This window comes from Diplotaxodon limnothrissa, linkage group LG5 (genome assembly GCF_057381915.1).
Source record: "Diplotaxodon limnothrissa isolate DT_005_m linkage group LG5, D_limnothrissa_male_GT1.1, whole genome shotgun sequence".
Lineage (NCBI taxonomy): Eukaryota > Metazoa > Chordata > Actinopteri > Cichliformes > Cichlidae > Diplotaxodon > Diplotaxodon limnothrissa.
The window spans coordinates 1,606,197-1,627,244 of NC_140600.1; the positions used below are offsets into that span (position 1 = coordinate 1,606,197).

Sequence of the window (21,048 nt, forward strand, 5' to 3'; positions counted from 1 at the left end):
GGGCCGACCGCGCGGAAGGCAGCGGCGGCGCTCCAGCGTCAAGCGTACTGGCCGAGGCCCAGTGGGCACAGGACCAGACGAGGCAGGCGATGACGGGGCCGGACCAGGCGGGGCTGCAGAGACCGAGGCCGGACCAGACGGGGCTGCAGAGGCTGGACCAGGCGAAGCACAGGCCGGAGCCGGACCAGGCGAAATTTTTAGGAGTAATTATTGATGATAAACTTTGTTGGAAGCCCCACATAGAACATGTGAAACGGAAATTATCCAAGTCGATTTCTATTCTTTATAAAACAAGAGATTTTTTGAATAAGAACTGCCTTTATTTATTGTATACTTCCCTTTGTTTGCCTTATATGACCTACTGTGCAGAAATTTGGGGGAACACATACAAAACATATTTGGATTCAATATTTAAATTGCAAAAAAGAGCTATTAGAATAATAAATAAAGTTGGATATGGGGAGTCCACCAACCAGTTTTTTGTAGGATCGTCTATGTTAAAATGGACATTATATATTCTAAAACTTTAGAAATGATATATCGAGTGATGAAAAAGAATGTTCCAATTTGTATTTTAAGGATGTTTCAACTAAGAGATGGAAAATATGATTTGAGGGGGTCTTATAAGTTTGAAATGCCTAAAGTGAGAACCAATGTTAAGTATAGATGTGTGTCAGTTTTGGGAGTGAAATTATGGAATGGACTTAATGCTGAACTGAAGATGTGTTTTTCTTTGTCATTCTTCAAGAAGATTTTAAAAATTAGTATTATACAAGGTTATAGAAATTTGGTTTGTTAAAATTTTTTTGTGTTGATTTAATTTCTTGATTTATCATTGATTTCTTTTCAAACTGTTATACAACTTATTTATCAATGCTATTTATTTTCTTAAGGATTTGATTATTTCTATGGGGGTAAGGGATAGGATAAGTATAAGCCATAAGGCTTCAGCCTATTCCTTTTTCGGTTACTGTTTGAGTACTTTTATGTAAAATTATAATCTGTTGTTGTTGTTGACTGAAATAAAAATTTCAATTCAATTAAAAAAAAATTCAAAAGTTAGATTTCTTTTGGTTGACTTGGTTGGTTGATATACAGCATAATTCAGCAAAGATTTTGAGGATTTAATATACATATAATCAAATTAAGTCAAATAAAACAATAATATTTTTTATTATAGTTCACATTGCAGATGTTTATGTTGAACTTTATGTTCATGGCGGTGCTGCCTTTATTGAATTACTGACATCATTGGTTCAGGTTTCTAGAGCTGCTTCCTCAGATCTGAAGCTTCTGCTGCCATTTCTTCCTCTGATCTCCACTTGGATGGTATGTCCTTATCCTCTTGATCGTGGTTTTGTAACTACAAAGACAATGAAGATGTGATATGTAATAATATATTGCCAGAACAAATTTGGATTGTTTTCTGTATTAACTAGTCCATGAAAATGCATTGAGATATCAGCTGTTATTGGGTTTAAAAAATGTTTACAGAGTGCAGATTTTCTTCTTCAAAACTGTACATGAGACCACTCTTTAAGTTCAGTATGGAGACCCAGTGATCAGCTTTTGCTTGCACAAACTCATCATAATGAATTTGTTCCTCGACTTGTTTGTACTTGTCACTGTATATTCTTTTATTGTTTATAGAAAAAAAGCGAGAGCATATGTAAGAAGATTCAAAATATCAATTAAATAGTTCCACTTAGCACATCAGGTCAACACAGTGATTTATACGTAAAACCTAAACAGCTGGTGGAGCTTGCACTTCATAACTTGCTTGTCTTGTGAATTGTGAACTGCAAAGTGGTCACTTCCTGTCTGAAAAATATGACATGGTTATTTAAAAGAATCTAGTTTTCTACTGTACTCATAGAGATAGGCTATTCACACTCATGTAATAATCTGTCTCCTGGTATCTCTACCACACTCTTGAGACTGCTTGGAGACACAGGCTACGCCCACATGTACACGAGAATTGGATTGGAGTTTTGGATCACTGAAAACTGAGAAATTCCTCCAAGAACATCAGCTCGGTTTAATGTTGACTTTGGTGAGTGCCCGGTGTTTGATAACTTGTGTAAAGCGATCACTCAGCAAACTAATGTTAAAAAACCTCAATGTGAGCCCAAAGTATCACTGACCCAGCTGGGTGAGGCAAGTTCCGCTGAAGGCTGGAAAATAGGGGGCAGCGCTTACTCAGAGCTAGGTGAGGCCCCAGAGGCTGTTAAAATCTGCTGCTATTATGGCTCAGGTGCAGCATTTTTGTGGGGTTCAAAGTCCTCTTTATAGCTATACTTTGGCAAAACTTCCAATTTTTGCATCTGACTCAGCAAGAGCAGTCTGCATTGCATGCATTTCAGTTCTAGTGTCTATAGCAGCTTCTATTTGTTTGTCAAAGGAGCTTGCAAAGAAAAGCGTTTGGACTTCTTTAAGTTGCTTGAAGACGTTTCACCTCTCATCCGAGAAGCTTCTTCAGTTCTAAGGTCAAATGGTGGATAGTCCCAGATATAAACCTAGTGGGAGTGACCCCCCACAGAGGGACAAAAGGACCCCCTGATGATCCTCTAATCGCCTGAGCCAAGGTGTGAAACTGGGTGTGGGTCCCAATCAGCCAGAGTTTCGGGTGTGTTCATTGTGAAACCTGGCCCCACCTTATCATGCGAATTCCTGAGGTCAGATGGCCCAGGATGTGAGTGGGCGTTAAGGCGTCTGGGAAGGGAACTCAAAACTGGATTATAGATGGCAGAGAGTTGGTGTCGTAAACCCCCGCCTCTGTTCAAAGATGGTCGCTCACAGTGGACATAGATGCTTCTTTCACTCCTCTTTCAAACCATCTGTCCTCTCTGTCCAAAATGTGAACATTGGCATCCTCGAAAGAGTGTCCTTTATCCTTAAGATGCAGATGGACTGCTGAGTCTTGTCCTGTGGAGGTGGCTCTTCTGTGTTGTGCCATGCGCTTGTGAAGTGGCTGTTTGGTCTCTCCAATGTAGAGGTCTGGGCATTCCTCGCTGCACTGTACAGCATACACCACATTGTTAAGTCTGTGTTTTGGAGTTTTGTCTTTCGGGTGAACCAGTTTCTGTCTGAGCGTGTTGCTGGGTCTGAAATGCACCGGGATGTCATGCTTGGAGAAAACTCTCCTGAGTTTTTCTGATACACCGTCTACATAGGGGATGACAATGTTGTTGCGTCTGTCCTTCTTATCCTCCCTCGCTGGTGTCTGGTCTTCCTTTCTTTGCTGACTTTAAGAACGCCCATTTAGGATAGCCGCACGTTTTGAGTGCTTCCTTTACATGTGTGTGTTCCTTCTTTTTCCCTTCAGGCTTAGAGGGAACATGTTCTGCCCGGTGGTGTAGGGTCCTAATTACTCCAGGTTTGTGTTCCAAAGGGTGATGGGAGTCAAACAGGAGGTACTGGTCCGTGTGTGTGGGCTTCCGGTAAACTTCAATGTTGAATTTGCCGTTCTCTTCAATGTGCACCGCGCAGTCCAGGAAAGGCAAACAGTTGTCCTTTGTGTCTTCCCTCGTGAACTTGATGTTTTTATCCACAGCGTTAATGTGCGCAGTGAAGGATTCCTTCCTTGAGATCCCTTCCCAGACGCCTTAACGCCCACTCACATCCTGGGCCATCTGACCTCAGGAATTCGCATGATAAGGTGGGGCCAGGTTTCACAATGAACTCACCCGAAACTCTGGCTGATTGGGACCCACGCCCAGTTTCACACCTTGGCTCAGGCGATTAGAGGATCATCAGGGGGTCCTTTTGTCCCTCTGTGGGGCGTCACTCCCACTAGGTTTATATCTGGGACTCTCCACCATTTGACCTTAGAACTGAAGAAGCTTCTCCGATGAGAGGTGAAACGTCTTCAAGCAACTTAAAGAAGTCCAGACGCTTTTCTTTGCAAGCTCCTTTGACTACGATGACCTGGATGACTGAGAACCTTCACAGACATGGCTCTATTTGTTTGTGTTCAACATCAGATTTCCTTTTAGCCTCCAAATTTGCCAACATTTTTAAGAATGAAGAGAGACAAAGAGGTCAAAAAAGGGGTTGGCTCCACACACATACGTGCATCTCCTGTCTTTTTTCCTTTTCTTTTTTTTTCTTGGTACATGTTCAAATTGCACCTTATAGAAATGCAATAATAAACACACACATGATAAAAAATAAATAACAACAATTACCTTACAAACACATAAATTAATTATACTAAATGAGCACCCCACCTTACAGTGCCAAAAAATATAAATCATTTGCATGTTACTATTAAATATTACTCAAACGAATGAGCCATGAAATCTGACCAATCTAACCAAGTATCAACCCATTACATTCATCATGCAAAATATTGGACATGAAATTAAGACAAATCTGTCTATGCATTTACGCTCCTACAAACATCTTCAGACTATGTCTCATTTGCTGGATGTGATATGGAAAATACAAATGGGACTGCTCTTACAATAAACCTTATGATCACATGCAAATTAAAAACAAACCTATTTCCATTTTGCTGCTGGGACTCCACTGTGGAGATGCACGTCTCATTTCTCCCCTTAGGCAGGAGCAGGAAGTATAGAGAGCTCTTTTTTATTAGACGTGGTTATTAGAATATTCATATCATAGTCCCCAGTCATTGATATTCATTTGCCACAGACTCTCTTGTTACAAATTCAAAATATCACAGTGAAATTTAAAATAGTCTGAAAGTCACGTTCATTATTTTCATAGTGAAGTGCTATAGTTCATTGGTTTGGGGATTCTGGCTCCTGAGGATAGATAGCTCACTGATATTTGTTCAAACTCAGATGTTTAATTAACATTATTAGCAGCCACATGTGACTCAGTTCATTAGCAGTGAATTGTCCTTTCATACTGCTGTGGTGACACACTGAAGCATGAGCTTGGGAGAACAATGCCAGTTGTGCAGAACTAGAAGATAAGTCAGCAGCCACCATAGTGCTGTTTTCATTTAGTTATGTTCTTACTGGTCAGCAGGAGAGAATGGGGAAATAGGCTGTCTTGTGTCACAGACATCTCATCAGTGATCAAGTACCCAGATCATATTTTTTTACAAAAGCCATGCAAGTCCTGGTACCCTCAACTATTTCTTAACATTTTTCACATAGCTTACCAAAGTATAAGCCCACACTGACTCAGATGTTTTTGTGTCCTGTACACAGTGACTGACAGTGAAAAAAATCATTTTTTTATTTAAAATGAAATCTAAAATAATTTTTAAATGGACTAATAGGGATGGCCCAAAGTTGTCCATCTTACCTCATCGTAGATGCTGTCATTGTGCTTGAAATCCCCAGCCTTCCTGGGCAGCACGTGGACGTGGACATGCTGTAAACATACAAACAAGGTTTAGATATTGTGGTTGATCTGGAGAAAATCTTACTTTTTCCTGGGAGCACTATGACAGAGTTTCACAGTATGCTGGAGAAGCCATCAGAATGTTACTGGCATGGCACAAATCACCGGAGGGAAGGGTGCATTTCACCAAGCAGGGATTTTTTATTTTTATGTTTTTAAGAATTGACCTGACTTTATTCTAGGACCCAGGAGCAACAGATAGCTAACAGTTTTTGCTAATATACAATTGTACTATATACCTATACTACTGAGTATATCACTTTACAGTAGGTAACTAGTAATTATGCATTTTATCTACAATTTACAAAGAAATAAAAAGACAAATTCAGACCACTCCAATATAAAACTATGTTTTAGCAGCAGTGTTCTGGGTCCTTTGAAATTCAGAACCATTGCTTTTACATATCTTTATTTCTTGGTTTTGAGTAATTTTGCCATATTAATCTACACTGATGTCATAATCTGTAGTAAATGTTTTTACTTCATTAATTAAACTATTATTTTGTTTGTTGGCTGTGTTTACTTTAGAAGTAGAATTTCCCCAATTACGGGATAAATACATTTGCCTTTAAAATACAGAAGGTGTGTGTCTCTGAAATCCAAACTAAAAGCTCGTTCCACAGGGTCTGAAAGCTGAAGGCTCTGCATCCTAGAAATGCTACCCCACAAATAAATCAAACAAAGCCTAAGAATAAAGTGATAAGGATAATGTGGTACTATGAGATCTTTAAGATAAGATTGGGCCTCATAATTCAAGACCTTGTGTAACCCAGTGTTAAAAACAGGATTAAAAGTATAAATATTCATACTCTCACAATGGGAATAAATATTGATAAAAACAAAGTTAATTATAATAAATACTGATAAAAAGCATGTAAATATAAGTTTAATATGTACATATGTATATGTAATGTATAAATGGTGTGGGGGCAGGACTTAGTCCTGTAGAGTGTGTTTGTCAGATCCACTGAGCGACCAATCATTGGCCGGTCTGACCCTCCCCCAGACTGTGCGCTGCTCAGACACCTGTGTGTGCCTTCGTGTGCCAGTCAGATACGCCAGAGACACAGACGGTGAAAGATCAGTTTACCCGTGTGGCGAAGAAGCTAGCTGGATAGAGAAAGTCCTTTTTTCGGCGAGAATAATAAGAGTGATACTGTATTCCAGAGGCCGTGAGCCAACGTGAGCACTGTGAAGCCCCGTGTAGCATTTGTTGCTTCGCATGGTAAGTCCCAGGCAGTACACGTGCGCTAGCATAGCATGCTACCTGCCGCTAGCTCTGATGCTAACTTCCGTTAGCCATTTTGCAATGAAAGTGCCTCTTCTGAGGCTAAAGCAATTAGCACTGAGTCTGCTGCACTTTATACGAGATGTTCTTTAAAGGTTTATGTCACATTACTGTGGTATTGATGTATAATGCATGGTTTTGTGCGATGTTGTTATGTTAGCACATGTTCCCTTTTCTCATGGTGCTAATTATAGTTCTGCACAATTAAGTATTAGCAATGTGAAATTAAGTGCCTTCACCTGCACTTTACTTAGCTGAAACTTGATAAGTCTCAAGCCAATGTGTATTTTTAATGCACTGCTGAGCTATTTTGTATTATTTTAAATGTGTGTTTCCTATGCACTTTTCCCTTTGAAATGAGAATAATTTGTTGTACAACATAGAATATTTTGAAAGAAATTTAGAAGCACTACAAGCAACCAGTAGTAATAATAAGTTACAGGCATGATAGCTTAAATGTTGAACTACTGTGTTCTGGCCTGGTCCCCAGGTCAGGTTTTTTCCCTTTGCTTATTTGGATTGGATTGGTTTTGAGGACCTGAGAAGAATCGAGGATCCCTTTTCCAGTACTGGATGGCGAGCCCAGCCCAAAGAGCCGGATGAACTGGTAGATTGTAACCCGACTGGTTACACACACACTGAGTGACTATTGAACATTGAAAGACTGAAATTGACTTTAAAAAAGACACAAAGACAATCTATCCTTAGGTCGACCATTTGTGGGGTTTATTTTATTTTATTTTGTCTTCAAGAAGAGCGCTCTACTTTTGTTAAATGTGCACAACTTTAATAATTGCTAATAAATGCAATTGTGTTTTCTACACCTACTGTGTACAAGTCCTCTGTTGTCATACACCCTTGGCTCCTACGAATCTAGAACCTGTCTGATCTGGTCCATATTTCCCTTCTGTCCGCGTACTGTGGTTAAAGGTAACTATACTGCCGTACTACATACAAAGAAGGCAAGAAGTAGCACTAACAGGTCTAGTATTGCACCACCATTGTTACACTTGTGTGTCAGGTGAAGGATTTTAAAGTCAGTTCTGGATTTATCAGGGGGGCAATGAAGAGAAGCCAGTGTGGGAGAAATATGATTTTTCTTTCTTGTCCTCTTTCAAGTATACAAATGAATAAAATCCTTTTCCAGCATCACTCAGACAGGATATTTCTAATTTTAGAAATGCAGTGCAAATAGCAGAAAGCCTCCATATTTGTTTAATATGCACACAGAACATATTGTGGTTAACAATGAGTCCAACAGTGCACTTGAGGCCAAAGTAATATCATCTAGACTAAGATTTTACGTGCAGAGTACAAGAACCTTTTTGTCAATTAGGAGAAAGTAGTGGTACGTAATGATATGTCTCTAAGCTGGTTATGAATCATTTCTTCTATAATGATTAATATTGTATTTGTGAAGAAGGTCATTACTAGTTAAGGGTAACGGACGCTTGGCTCAAACAGAGCTCTTACTTTTTGTCAGCCTGGCCACAGTGCTGAAGAAAAACCTGGGGCTTTTCTCTGTCAGTGACGTTTCACAGAATAAAACAAGTAAAACTTTTTCCAAACCAAAGAAAGATCTTTTAAATAAATGCAAAGCTATTTTCTCTCAAGCTTAAGACTTTTCTGGTTCGTCATGACTTTATACCAGGGTATGCCGGGGCATAAACCTCCAAAATTTCCTGCTTCCTTCGCATGCAGTGAGCATGTAACACTATTAACGAGATAATCGACCTCTGTGGGAGTCGAGTCCAGGTATCTTCTCTGCACAAAGAAGAGAAGAGCTTCTTTCAGTTTTGTTCCAACACATTCAGAAAGATATTTAGTGTACTGAAATTGTTTTTTCGTTGTTTTCCTTTCCAGTGCTGTGCAATCCATTGTAAAACTAAATGCCATTAAGAAATGGTGAGAAAAAAGATCATTTAAAAGTTTTTCCTGACAATGTTCTCATGGTGGGTGTGTGGAGACTGGAAAGAGGACCCACATGCAGGACTTGCAGGCTGATTGAGGAAGTTTTATTATCGAGACTGGATGAACTGAACATGGATGATGAAATGAACTGAATGACTGATCTAGACTGAGAACACACAGGCGGAATTAATGATGCGCAGAGGGACTGACCTGAAAAATAGGATCATGGCCAAGTTAGAAAACTGGATCCCCCGTAGCCGGTTACCAAGATTACGTGAAGTACCCTCAGAAGGTCTGCTAGATGATGTTAATGCAGCACTACGGACGATACCTACAACCACGATTACCGACACTAACAAGCTGATCTACAATACGGCAGCAGTGATCAGTGAGATGCTTGGCTACAAGTTGAACAGCCACAAGGGGCAGTACCCTCCATGGAGAAGGAGGCTAGAGAGCAAGATCAAAGTAGCACAGAGGGAGGTTAGCCAACTAACGGAGTTGCAGAAAGGTGCGGCAAAGAAGGTGCATAAGAAATACAGCAAACTATCCACACCTGAGGCCTTGGAAACTGCCAAGCAAAGACTCACAGCCTTGGCCAGCCGCTTGAGGAGGTACACCAGAGAGATAGAAGGCAGGAGAATAAACCAGCTGTTCTCCACAGAACCAGCAAAGGTGTACTCTCAGTGGCAAGGGAACAATAAGAGAACAGCACCACCAAGGCTGGAGACGGAGCAATACTGGAAGAGCATATGGGAGAAGGACGCAACCCATAACAGCAATGCTCAGTGGCTAGTGGATCTGAGGGCAGACCATAGCAACCTCCCTGAACAGGGTCCAGTAACCATCACAGTGGCAGATATCCAAGAAAGGGTCTCCAGTATGAAGAGTTGGACAGCACCAGGGCCCGACATGGTTCACGCCTACTGGCTGAAGAAGCTGACTGCACTCCACGAGCGTCTGGCAGCACAAATGAATCAGCTGCTAGTTGACCAGAGACACCCGGAATGGCTAACCGAAGGCCGGACAGTCCTGATCATCAAGGACCCCCAGAAGGGACCGGTCCCATCCAACTACCGACTAATAACCTGCCTCAGTACTACATGGAAGCTCCTATCAGGCATCATATCGGCTAAGATGAACAGGCACATGGGTCAATACATGAGTGGGGCACAGAAAGGGATTGGCAAGAATACCAGAGGCGCAAAACACCAGCTACTGGTAGACAGAACAGTCAGCCGAGACTGAAAGACCAGACTGACCAATCTGTGCACTGCCTGGATTGATTACAAGAAGGCCTATAACGCAATGCCCCACAGCTGGATACTGGAATGCTTAGAATTGTACAAGATCAATGGGACCCTAAGAGCCTTCATCAGGAACTCAATGGGGATGTGGTGTACAACACTAGAGGCCAACTCCAAGCCCATAGCACAAGTCACCATCAAGTGCGGGATCTACCAAGGAGATGCTCTGTCCCCACTGCTGTTCTGCATAGGCCTGAACCCCCTCAGTGAGATAATTGACAAGACTGGCTATGGATACCGACTACGGAACGGAGCAGTTGTCAGCCACCTCCTGTACATGGATGGCATCAAGCTGTATGCCAAGAGTGAACGAGACATCGATTCACTGATCTACACTACCAGGCAATACAGCAATGACATTGGAATGTCGTTCGGACTGGAGAAGTGTAGTCAAATGGTAACAAAGAGAGGGAAGGTAGTCAGAACTGAGGGGATTGAACTACCTGAAGGCAACATTGCAGACATAGAGGACAGTTACAAGTACCTGGGGATCCCGCAGGCGAATGGGAACCATGAAGAGGCCGCTAGAAAAGCTGCAACCACCAAGTACCTGCAGAGGGTCAGGCAAGTCCCGAGGAGTCAGCTGAACGGTAAGAACAAGATCCGGGCTATCAACACCTACGCCCTGCCCGTGATCAGGTACCCTGCTGGGGTAATAGGCTGGCCAAAGGAGGAGATAGGAGCCACTGACATAAAGACAAGAAAGCTCCTTACCATGCATGGAGGGTTTCACCCCAAGTCCAGCACCCTGAGGCTGTACGCTGAGCGGAAGGAAGGGGGCCGGGGACTGGTGAGTGTCAGCACCACAGTCCAGGATGAGACAACGAACATCCAAGAATACATTGGGAAGATGGCCCCAACTGACCGAGTGCTCAGTGAATACCTCAGGCAGCAGAATCCCAAGAAAGTGGAGGAAGGCGAGGAACCATCATGGAAGGACAGGCCCCTGCACGGTATGTACCACCGGCAGATAGAGGAGGTGGCTAATATCCAGAAATCCTACCAATGGCTGGACAAAGCTGGACTGAAAGACAGCACAGAGGCACTAATCATGGCAGCACAAGAACAAGCTCTGAGTACAAGATCCATAGAGGCTGGGGTCTATCACATGAGGCAAGACCCCAGGTGCAGGCTGTGTAAAGATGCCCCAGAGACAATCCAGCACATAACAGCAGGGTGCAAGATGCTAGCAGGCAAGGCATACATGGAACGCCATAACCAAGTGGCCGGCATAGTGTACAGAAACATCTGTGCCGAGTATAACCTGGAAGTCCTGTGGTAAAAATGGGAGATGCCCCCAAGGGTGGTGGAGAATGACCGAGCTAAGATCCTGTGGGACTTCCAGATACAGACGGACAAAATGGTGGTGGCTAACCAACCGGACATAGTGGTGGTAGACAAACAGAAGAAGACGGCCTTAGTGATCGATGTAGCGGTTCCCAATGTCAGCAATATCAGGAAGAAGGAACACGAGAAGCTGGAGAAATACCAAGGGCTCAGAGAAGAGCTCGAGAGGATGTGGAGGGTGAAGGTAACAGTGGTCACCGTGGTAATCGGAGCACTAGGTGCGGTGACTCCCAAGCTAGGCGAGTGGCTCCAGCAGATCCTGGGAACAACATCGGAGATCTCTGTCCAGAAGAGCGCAGTCCTGGGAACAGCTAAGATACTGCGCAGGACCCTCAAGCTCCCAGTTTACCCTACTACTCTCGATACCAATGCTGCCCCTTCAAAAGCGAGTGCCTTTACCGACATGACAAAAGTCGACACAGCGCGTCCTTTCTGCATTTTGGAGAAGATGACTTTGAGGATGAAGATGATGGAGCGGATCTAATTAGTTTATTCAAGGATTTAGTTTCTTGAAGGATAAACCGCCCGCAGGGGCGTGCCGGGTGCTTTTATATATATATATATATATATATATATATAAATAAAACACCCAGCACGCCCCTGTGGGCGGTCAATCCTTCAAGCTCGGGTCCTCTACCAGAGGCCTGGGAGCTTGAGGGTCCTGCGCAGTATCTTAGCTGTTCCCAGGACTGTGCTCTTCTGGACAGAGATCTCCGATGTTGTTCCCGGGATCTGCTGGAGCCACTCGCCTAGCTTGGGAGTCACCGCACCTAGTGCTCCGATTACCACGGGGACCACCGTCACCTTCACCCTCCACATCCTCTTGAGCTCTTCTCTGAGCCCTTGGTATTTCTCCAGCTACTCGTGTTCCTTCTTCCTGATGTTGCTGTCATTGGGAACCGCTACATCGATCACTACGGCCGTCTTCTTCTGTTTGTTTACCACCACTATGTCCGGTTGGTTAGCCACCACCATTTTGTCCGTTTGTATCTGGAAGTCCCACAGGATCTTAGCTCGGTCATTCTCAAGGGGGCGTATCACATTTTGACCACAGGACTTCCAAGCCATACATATCACAGATACTTCTGTAAACTATGCCAGGCACTTGGTTATGGTGTGCCATGTATGCCCTGCCTGCTGGTATCTCACATGCTGCCGTTATGTGCTAAACTGTCTGAGTCTGGCCTGTACCTGGGGTCTTACCTAGCATGCCAGACCCAAGCCTCTATCATACTTGCAACTTGTTCCTGTGATGTGTTTCTAGCTTGTTCCTCTGTGCTGTCTTCCAGTCCAGCTTGGTCAAGCCATTGGTAGTGTGATGGCCAAACCCATGGCCACACTCTAAAGTCAGTAACTCTTGTATTTTCATTTCTTCATTTGAACATAGTAATACACTTTAGTTTTCAATAACTTTATTGATTGGTTTGGATACATTTGTTCTATTGTTAAGCGCGCACATTTAGTTTACTTATGTGTTCATACCACTTCATTTTTTTCACTTTGATTTTTGACTAACCTTTGTCTTTTTATTTCTTACCTGCCGTCATCCATGGGAGTTGCTGGACAAAAGATGGTAGCCAAGGTTTGAAACCACTAAATGCAAAGAGGGATAATTGGACCACACCACCACTTCCTACTGAAGGGGAGAATGTTTTTAAATTAAAGAAAACACACAAAGTATTTCTATTTAATTAAATATTTGAGTTTAGGGTTTAGTGGTTTTGATTTTCTTCTTTAGTGTTTAGTTTATTAACAAACTAGATTGTACTGCATTGTGTTGTGATTTATGATTGTGTTTGTTTGTTGCCCCTCATGTGTCACAATGGTCTGATCAGCTATTATATATACCCCTGTGCGTCATGTTTAGGTCAATTATGTTTGTTTGGGCAGTCATTTGGTTTGTTAAGTTTGCAGTCTTTGCCTGAGTTCAGTTTTGTTTCTTTGACCTCTTTCATGAGCTCAACATTTATTACTTTTGTAAATCTAATTTTTGGGGGTTAAATAAATGAAAACCATATTTTTCTAATAATTCCTGGGACTCCTGTTTTTCAACTCAGTCCATCACAGGTAGGATTTTTCAATATCAGCCACTTTTTCTGTCTACTGGTGGTTCATGCCATGTAGGGGCCTGTTGTTCCATGATTGTTCCTCTTCTTGATCCCCTTGTTTCTTGGGTTTCTCGCTGCCTCACGTATTTACTGAGCAATTAAATTAAATTTTATTTATATATCACAAAGCAAGGTGTTTAAAGCACTCTTCTGGGAGATCTCAGATATCACTCCTGGGATCTGCAGGAGCCACCTGCCCAGTTTAGAGGTCACTGCCCAAAGTGCTAGCATCTTGCACCCTGCTGTTATGTGCTTGATTGTCTCAGGGCCATCTTTACACACTCTGCACCTGGGCTCTTGCCTGGTGTGGTAGACCCTAATGATTTGTGATACCACTGATTTCCTTTCCGATCCAATATTGAATTTTATTTCATAATGCAATATGTAATTGTAATATTATTATAATATAGCTTCATAATGATTACAGGACATCACACTACTTGTTCTTATTGCTTAAAAATGCAGAAAAATCATATAGAAATAAATAAAACCTGAAGTTGTGCTATTTGAACACGTTGCCTGCCTGCAGCACTAAAGGACTCCGTGAGAGACGTCTGTCTCGCCCTAGCAGCACCTGTCCCTCTCCTCCTCTTCAGTTCGGCTCAACATAAGCTCGTCATATTCTGTGATATGATTTACTCTGAGGTGTTTGACGAGGTTAGTGGTGTTGCTACAACACCTCACTTTCTTGCCACATGTATCGCAAACCGCGTCTTGGCTGTTTGTGGAAGTAAAATATGCCCACACATGACTCTGTTTACACTCAGCCATTGTGAGTGCGCACGCCAGGGGCTGCCACACATTTATACAGCCGTATTTCGCATATGACTATGAACGGCATAAGAGGAAGTGGTTCCTTCCAATTTAGACGATCCGAATGATATAGTTTCTTTCCACTGTGTTCCTGTTAATGAAAAACTACAAATTTACCCCAAAGTACTAAAATATTGATATTTTAATATGAGAAGCGATTCTAGAACTTAAACTACTGGTATCAGAAGAATCGATATTTCTATATCAATCCGCACACCACTAGTATACCCATCTATGAACCTTGTGAGGTTGTTCCTGTGCCCTTCACACTTGGCTGCAAACCATTCCAGTGTGAGCTTGAGGCCATCACCTGATGAACCCAACAGAACAACATCATCCGGGAAAAGCAGAGATGAGATTCTGAGACCCACTAAGTGAATGCCTTCCGTCACTTGGCTACGCCTAGAAATTATGTCAATAAAAATTCTGAACAGAATCGGTGACAAATGGCAGCCCTGGCAGAGCCTATCACCCACTGGGAATGAGTCTTATTTATTACCGGCTATGCGACCCAACGGTTGTATAAAGATCAAATGTTTCCTTCTTGCCTCATACAGCATACAAGCACATCATCTAAACCTTTTACTCATTTGTTGCCAAAAACTTCTCCACTTATGATGTGCATTTCAAACTGTAATATGAGCAACACATATGCTGGATCTCATACACTGATATTTTATTTATTATTCATAAGGTTCAAATGCATCATACATTTTTTAATATAGTAAAAAATAGCACAACAGTACAGTGGATTATTTTACAAGAGGATGATTCTCTCCCCTCCTTTAACCTGTGAACTTTCCCAAAGGCTCCCAAGCAAGTGACATGAATTATTTCATGTAGCCTTCAACCAAACTAAAAATTACACCTTTTAGAAAAGATAACTGAATAATTCGCCATCTCCAGGAGTTTAGCTCTACAAGTTAATTATGATGATTATTTAATAGTGCATAACTATTGCAGAGGGTTCATGACATATTTCAAGGTCATAAATTATTAAGTTCTCACCTTCACAGTTTGTCCGGCTTCAGGGCCATCCTGGTGGGAAAAGAAAGGGGTAATTAGTCCAGAGATGAGAATTTAGATATACTTGCATTAATATTTTAAAGAAAGAATTTAATTTAAGATGAGGTAATAACATCTCACCTCCCCTAAAACAACCCCCTTGGTTTGTGTCAAAGCCGTCTTTATCCTGAGATATTTGTCTTCATAGGCAACTTTTTGGCTATATTTATTCAATGGGATTTAGTTTTTTAAATGTTCCATATTTAGACTAAAGTGCATACAACCAACGTTAATTGATGGGTTTTAACAAAGATATAGCAGTATCTGTTTAAGAATTACAGCCAACTCAAAATCTCCACTTCAAACCATTACTCAAAACCTTTTGGAACAGATGGATTTGCAGAACAGTCATTAACACTCGATCCAACAGCTATAATGTAAAAATACAGCAGGTAAATTCTCCATTTATCTTGTAGAGATTGTCAAATTATGTTAAATGTGATTTTTTATCTAATTGCATTTATGTATTTTGTATGTGATTTTTCCACTGAGCTTACCTGCAGTGGAAAAATTGCCCTGGCAATAGTCAGTTGGGTCACTCAGATTTCCCATGCTAGGAAATATTATTAAAACCTATTTTGTGGCTCTAGTCAGAGTGTGAGTGTGGTTTGTTACAGATGCAGCAGTACAAGACACAGTATGTTTGTTGTCCCTTTACTGTCCGCTGCAGCATAATACTCGCTGGAGGTGAGTGACTATTTTTTGCGCCTCGATTCTCTTCCAAAATGAAGGAAAGTGAAATAAATACTGAGTTACCAGTTTATGGGCCCACGCATGAAAAGACCAATCCTCTCACATGTACTATTGCTAAATCGCCACCTTTTTTTCTTTACTTTTGGTCCCTTGCGCAAAAAGATCTAAGAAAAGACCTTTTTTCAGATTAACATTTGATATGTTTTCAAGGCTATATTGTGAACAAATATGGTTGATCTGATCATTGAATCTGACTTTTCGTTTTTACATGTTACACAACTTTTCAACTTTCTCAGATTTGGGTTTGTAGAAAAAAAGATACAGTCAGTATCTACACAATTATGTGACCACACTGATCATTATTTCCCATCACCTTACAGTAAAAAAATGAGCTACATGGTTTTTTCCCCCCTCTCTCTCTCCTAAATGTGCTTCAAGACCATCTCCATTGTGCCAGGGCCGAAACACTCACCACCAACATACCTGAACAACTGTCACCCTGTTGAACTCGTGCCCATAGTTATGAAATTTTTTGAGCAACTGCTCATGGCAAAGCTCAAGAGATGCTTGCTCCCCTCGGATCTTCAGCTCTCTTGGGTGCCGTGGACGGCTGGGGTCTCCTGGGTCTTACCCAGTCTACCTCTGGCTCTCGGGAGGGTGGCATTACTGCATTATTATCCTATTTTTTTATCACCCTATTTTTATTATTACCCTACTTTTCAAGTACCGTCATGGTTCTGGGTCATATCACCCAGCATTTTGAGTTTATGGTGTTTTCATGTCTGCGTCCTGTTATGATGCCTGTGGCATTCCTGTCCCCTGTGGAGTCCTTGTGATCATTCACCTCCTGTGTGTATTTAGTCTGTCAGTTTTCATTCATTTCTCATCTGTCCATCCTACTTTGTCATGCCATGATTCCAGGTCTATGAAATGATGCTTCTTCAAGTCTTCATGTTTCAGGTTTCCCATGTTAGGTTTCTATGTTCACGTCCAGCTCGCCCTTTGTTAAGATCAAGTTGGGTTTTTGCTTGTCTGCACCTGGGTCCACCAGGTCACTCCACAAAGTCAGTTTCTCCCCGACTGTGACAGTGACTGTTAAAAAATATTACCGAGTGTGTGGTTTACCTGAATGGCGATGGTGATTGAGGTGGCATTGAAGTGTTTCTCCACCAAGTTGGCGACTCTCTGAGCGGTGGAGAACAAATCTGCTAGCTCATCTGGCCGAAGATCCCGAAAACGCTCAACTGGTCTGAGTGGGCACACCAGCACATCTGAGCAGCTCTGTTAAGGAATTACTATGCTGCAGATATGGTTGGAAAGTCAGAAAGCACTGAGATAAGAAAGTCGGTTAGCTCTGCAATATTATGACAAAAGCTCGTGTTTTTCATTCAGCAAAGTAAATCTGAGAGTTTTTTGTTGAAGTAATATAAGCTTAAAAGATATAATCAGGCAATGCTTTTTAAAGTGAAAATTGTGAAAATGGCCTAGAAAAAATTGAGTGTACCCTTAACTAAATATTTTATTACAGCCTTATGAGACAAACTGCAATCCAGGGATTTCTGTAACTCCTGGTACAGTAAATAACCAAAACAAAAGGTTGCACTTGATTTGCAGCTCAAAACTAAGAATCATGTCAAAGATGACACCTAAATATTGGATTTGGAGGTATTCATTGCTAGTAAATATACATGTGCTGACAGCTTCTAGTACCAATAACTAAAACTTCTGATGAGCTGTAAAATGTTTTCTCCCATCTACGTTTTTACTATAAAAAGATCTAACTTAAAAGAGTCTATTGGCCCAGGTTCAAAATGAGACAGAGTATTTGGGGTGGCTGTCACCTTTGATTTTATTTTTATACTTAGGTATACTTATACTTTAGACTTAATACATATTTGCCTTAAACAAATATATATTAAATTTTTAACAATAATATTCTATGATAATTACAAAAGACCTCAGCAAATTTAAAATGCATATGCTGTTAATGAATTAACTTCTTTTGGATTACTTTCACTGGTTGAAACACTATACTTCATCACTGGCAGGAACTGATTGTAGCCAAGGATCTCGCAAAATCATGTCAGAGGCCAGCTGTCTGCTTCAAGTGGCTAAATCTTACTGCTCAAGAACCAGTGGGGAGCGAAAGTCATCAGAGATGCTTAGCATCCGATTTTAAACTCCTCCCCTCCACCTGGCAGGTACTAGAAAACCTCCCATACCACAACAACTAGAGACAGTTTGTTCCCCCACTGCCATCACACTCATAAATCATGACCAGTATCTGTGCTATATACCCATTCTAGGTTATTCTACAGGGTGGGCCATTTATATGAATACCCCGTAATAAAATGGGAATGGTTGGTGATATTAAAGTCCTGTTTGTGGCACATTAGTATATGTGAGGGGGCAAACTCCTCAAAATGGGTGTTGACCATGGTGGCCATGTAGAAGTCGGCCATCTTGGATACAACTTTTGGTTTTTTCAATAGGAAGAGGGCCATGTGACACATCAAACTTATTGGTAATGTCACAAGAAAAACAATGGTGTGCTTGGTTTCAACGTAACTTTATTCTTTCATGAGTTATTTACAAGTTTCTGACCACTTATAAAATGTGTTCAATGTGCTGCCCATTGTGTTGGATTGTCAGTGCAACCCTCTTCTCCCACTCTTCACACACTGATAGCAACACCGCAGGAGAAATGGCAGCACAGGCATCCAGTATCTGTAGTTTCAGGTGCTGCACATCTCATATCTTCACACCATAGACAATTGCCTTCAGATGACCCCAAAGATAAAAGTCTAAGAGGGTCAGATCGGGAGACCTTGGGGGCCATTCAACTGGCCCACGACGACCAATCCACTTTCCAGGAAACTGTTCATCTAGGAATGCTCGGACCTGGCACCCATAATGTGGTGGTGCACCATCTTGCTGGAAAAACTCAGGGAACGTGCCAGCTTCAGTGCATAAAGAGAGAAACACATCATCATGTAGCAATTTCAAATATCCAGTGGCCTTGAGGTTTCCATTGATGAAGAATGGACCCACTATTGTTGTTCCCCATATACCACACCAAACCATCACTTTTGTTGTTCCAACAGTCTTGGAGGGATCCATCCAATGTGGGTTAGTGTCAGACCAATAGCGGTGGTTTTGTTTGTTAACTTCACCATTCACATAAAAGTTTGCCTCATCACTGAACAAAATCTTCTGCGTGAACTGAGGGTCCTGTTCCAGTTTTTGTTTTGCCCATTCTGCAAATTCTGTGGCCGATCTGGGTCATCCTCGTTGAGATGCTGCAGTAGCTGGAGTTTGTAAGGGTGCCATTTGTGAGTAGCTAATATCTGCCGAAGGGATGTTTGACTAACGCCACTCTCCAGTGACATGCAGCCAGTGCTACGCTGTGGGCTCTTGCTGAATGAAGCTAGGACAGCCACTGATGTTTCTTCATTAGTCACAGCTTTCTTGCGTCCACATTTTGGCAAATCCAACACTGAACCAGTTTCACGAAACTTAGCAAGCAGTTTGCTAACTGTAGCATGGGAGATGGGTGGTCTCGTAGGGTGTCTTGCATTGAAATCTGCTGCAATGACCCGGTTACTGCGTTCACCAGATATCAACACAATTTCGATCCGCTCCTCACTAGAGATGGCACGATACCACTTTTTTATGTCCGATACCGATATCATAAATTTGGATATCTGCCGATACCGATATGAATCCGATATAGTGTTTTTTAATCAACAAAACTGTTTTTTAAATATCTTGCTGCATTTTGTATAAGTTCATACTCAAGTTTAAAACAACAACTACACTAAAGCTATTCTGTTATACCTGTATGCAAAAAAAAAAATTCATAGTTCAGCAATACTGATCAATCTAATAAACTTAAACCTACACAATCCTCCCTATTCTGGTATTTTAAAGAGTACTTAGCATAAATATTAAGCAACCTAACTAATAGGGTTCCAACTCCCAGCAACAACAAAAATAAATAAATAAAAAATAGGGAACCACCCCTCACGCTCCACCTCATGATGCTTAATCGACGTAATCAACCTTAATTTGATGGAGTGTGAAAAAAAATGCACAGAAATCAATTATTTTTCAAGAAATATTAAATAGAACATCTTTCTTCAACAAAATTGCAGACTGCACAGATGGTACCTTCCCAAAGGAAAAAGTACTATAGCTTACTAGGGTATATATATTAGACTTAATAGTCACTATATACAGTAATTGACTTCTATTCATTTTACATCAAATTAAAACTTTGGGTGTCAGATAATTATTTATTAAAAGCTAGACATTTTAAATGAGAATAAGAAAGAAAAGTATGTCTTTGTGCCCCTTTTCCCTGTTAATGCCCTATCGGCCCCCCTGGCTAAACTTTTCTAGATCCGCCCCTGCACAGTTACCAGTGTCAGCTGTAGAAAAAGATCCTGGAGTAGAAAGTAATATTAAATACATTCTAACAACAGCTGATCAAGCTTAAACGTGCTGCTGTTGTTCAGCCGCTGGTTTCCTCTTTCTGGTGCAAAGTGGGCCAAAAGCAAACTAGAGACACGGACTCGCGACAGAAAAGCCGATCAGCTGATCGTTAAGCAGTTTCATGATTGAAGTAGCAGCAAGAAGAGGCAGTCGCTCCATATATCGCTTGTTAAGCTTAACGCAGGAATGCTTTACAAACATTCAGAGATGGACTTAAACACTTGCTTTACTTCTCTCGGGGATAACTTTGTCGGAGATGAAATGCCGGGTTGCTAGCGAAGCTCCAAATGCTATCCAGACCACCGACAGGTCCTGCATGCCACAGCCGCTCTATCACGTGATGCATACTGCTCCGACGTGCTAACGTTCTGAGGCGAGTTACGGCGTGTTGCAAGTTTTGTGAGGTGCTTTCGTGATATTTAATGGATCGGATTACATTTTTTATTTTTCTCCGATATCCGATCCAGTAATTTAGGTCAGTATCGGACCGATACGTAATATCGGATCGGTCCATCTCTACTCCTCACATGTTAACCTCTTCGACATGTTAATGGCTGTGAACAAAGAGAGAATTGTAAATAATTCATGAAAGAATAAAGTTACATTGAAACCAAGCACACCATTGTTTTTCTTGTGACAT

The 21,048-nt window shown here is 41.6% G+C and overlaps 1 protein-coding gene across 2 annotated transcripts in view; it reads right to left on the reverse strand.

Moving 5' to 3' along the window:
• Nucleotides 1-1,208: 1,208 nt before the first annotated feature.
• The window catches only part of fhit (fragile histidine triad diadenosine triphosphatase), a 137,619-nt gene continuing 117,779 nt past the window's right edge, over nucleotides 1,209-21,048 (reverse strand). For both annotated transcript variants that reach the window (XM_085353668.1, XM_085353669.1), the window contains 4 exons: nucleotides 17,040-17,185; nucleotides 15,165-15,194; nucleotides 5,284-5,352; nucleotides 1,209-1,363 (listed from right to left, as the gene is read on the reverse strand). In XM_085353668.1, the coding sequence (XP_085209794.1) occupies nucleotides 1,265-1,363; nucleotides 5,284-5,352; nucleotides 15,165-15,194; nucleotides 17,040-17,185 (344 nt within the window). In that variant the 3' untranslated portion in view covers nucleotides 1,209-1,264. The remainder of the gene's footprint in view (nucleotides 1,364-5,283; nucleotides 5,353-15,164; nucleotides 15,195-17,039; nucleotides 17,186-21,048) is intronic.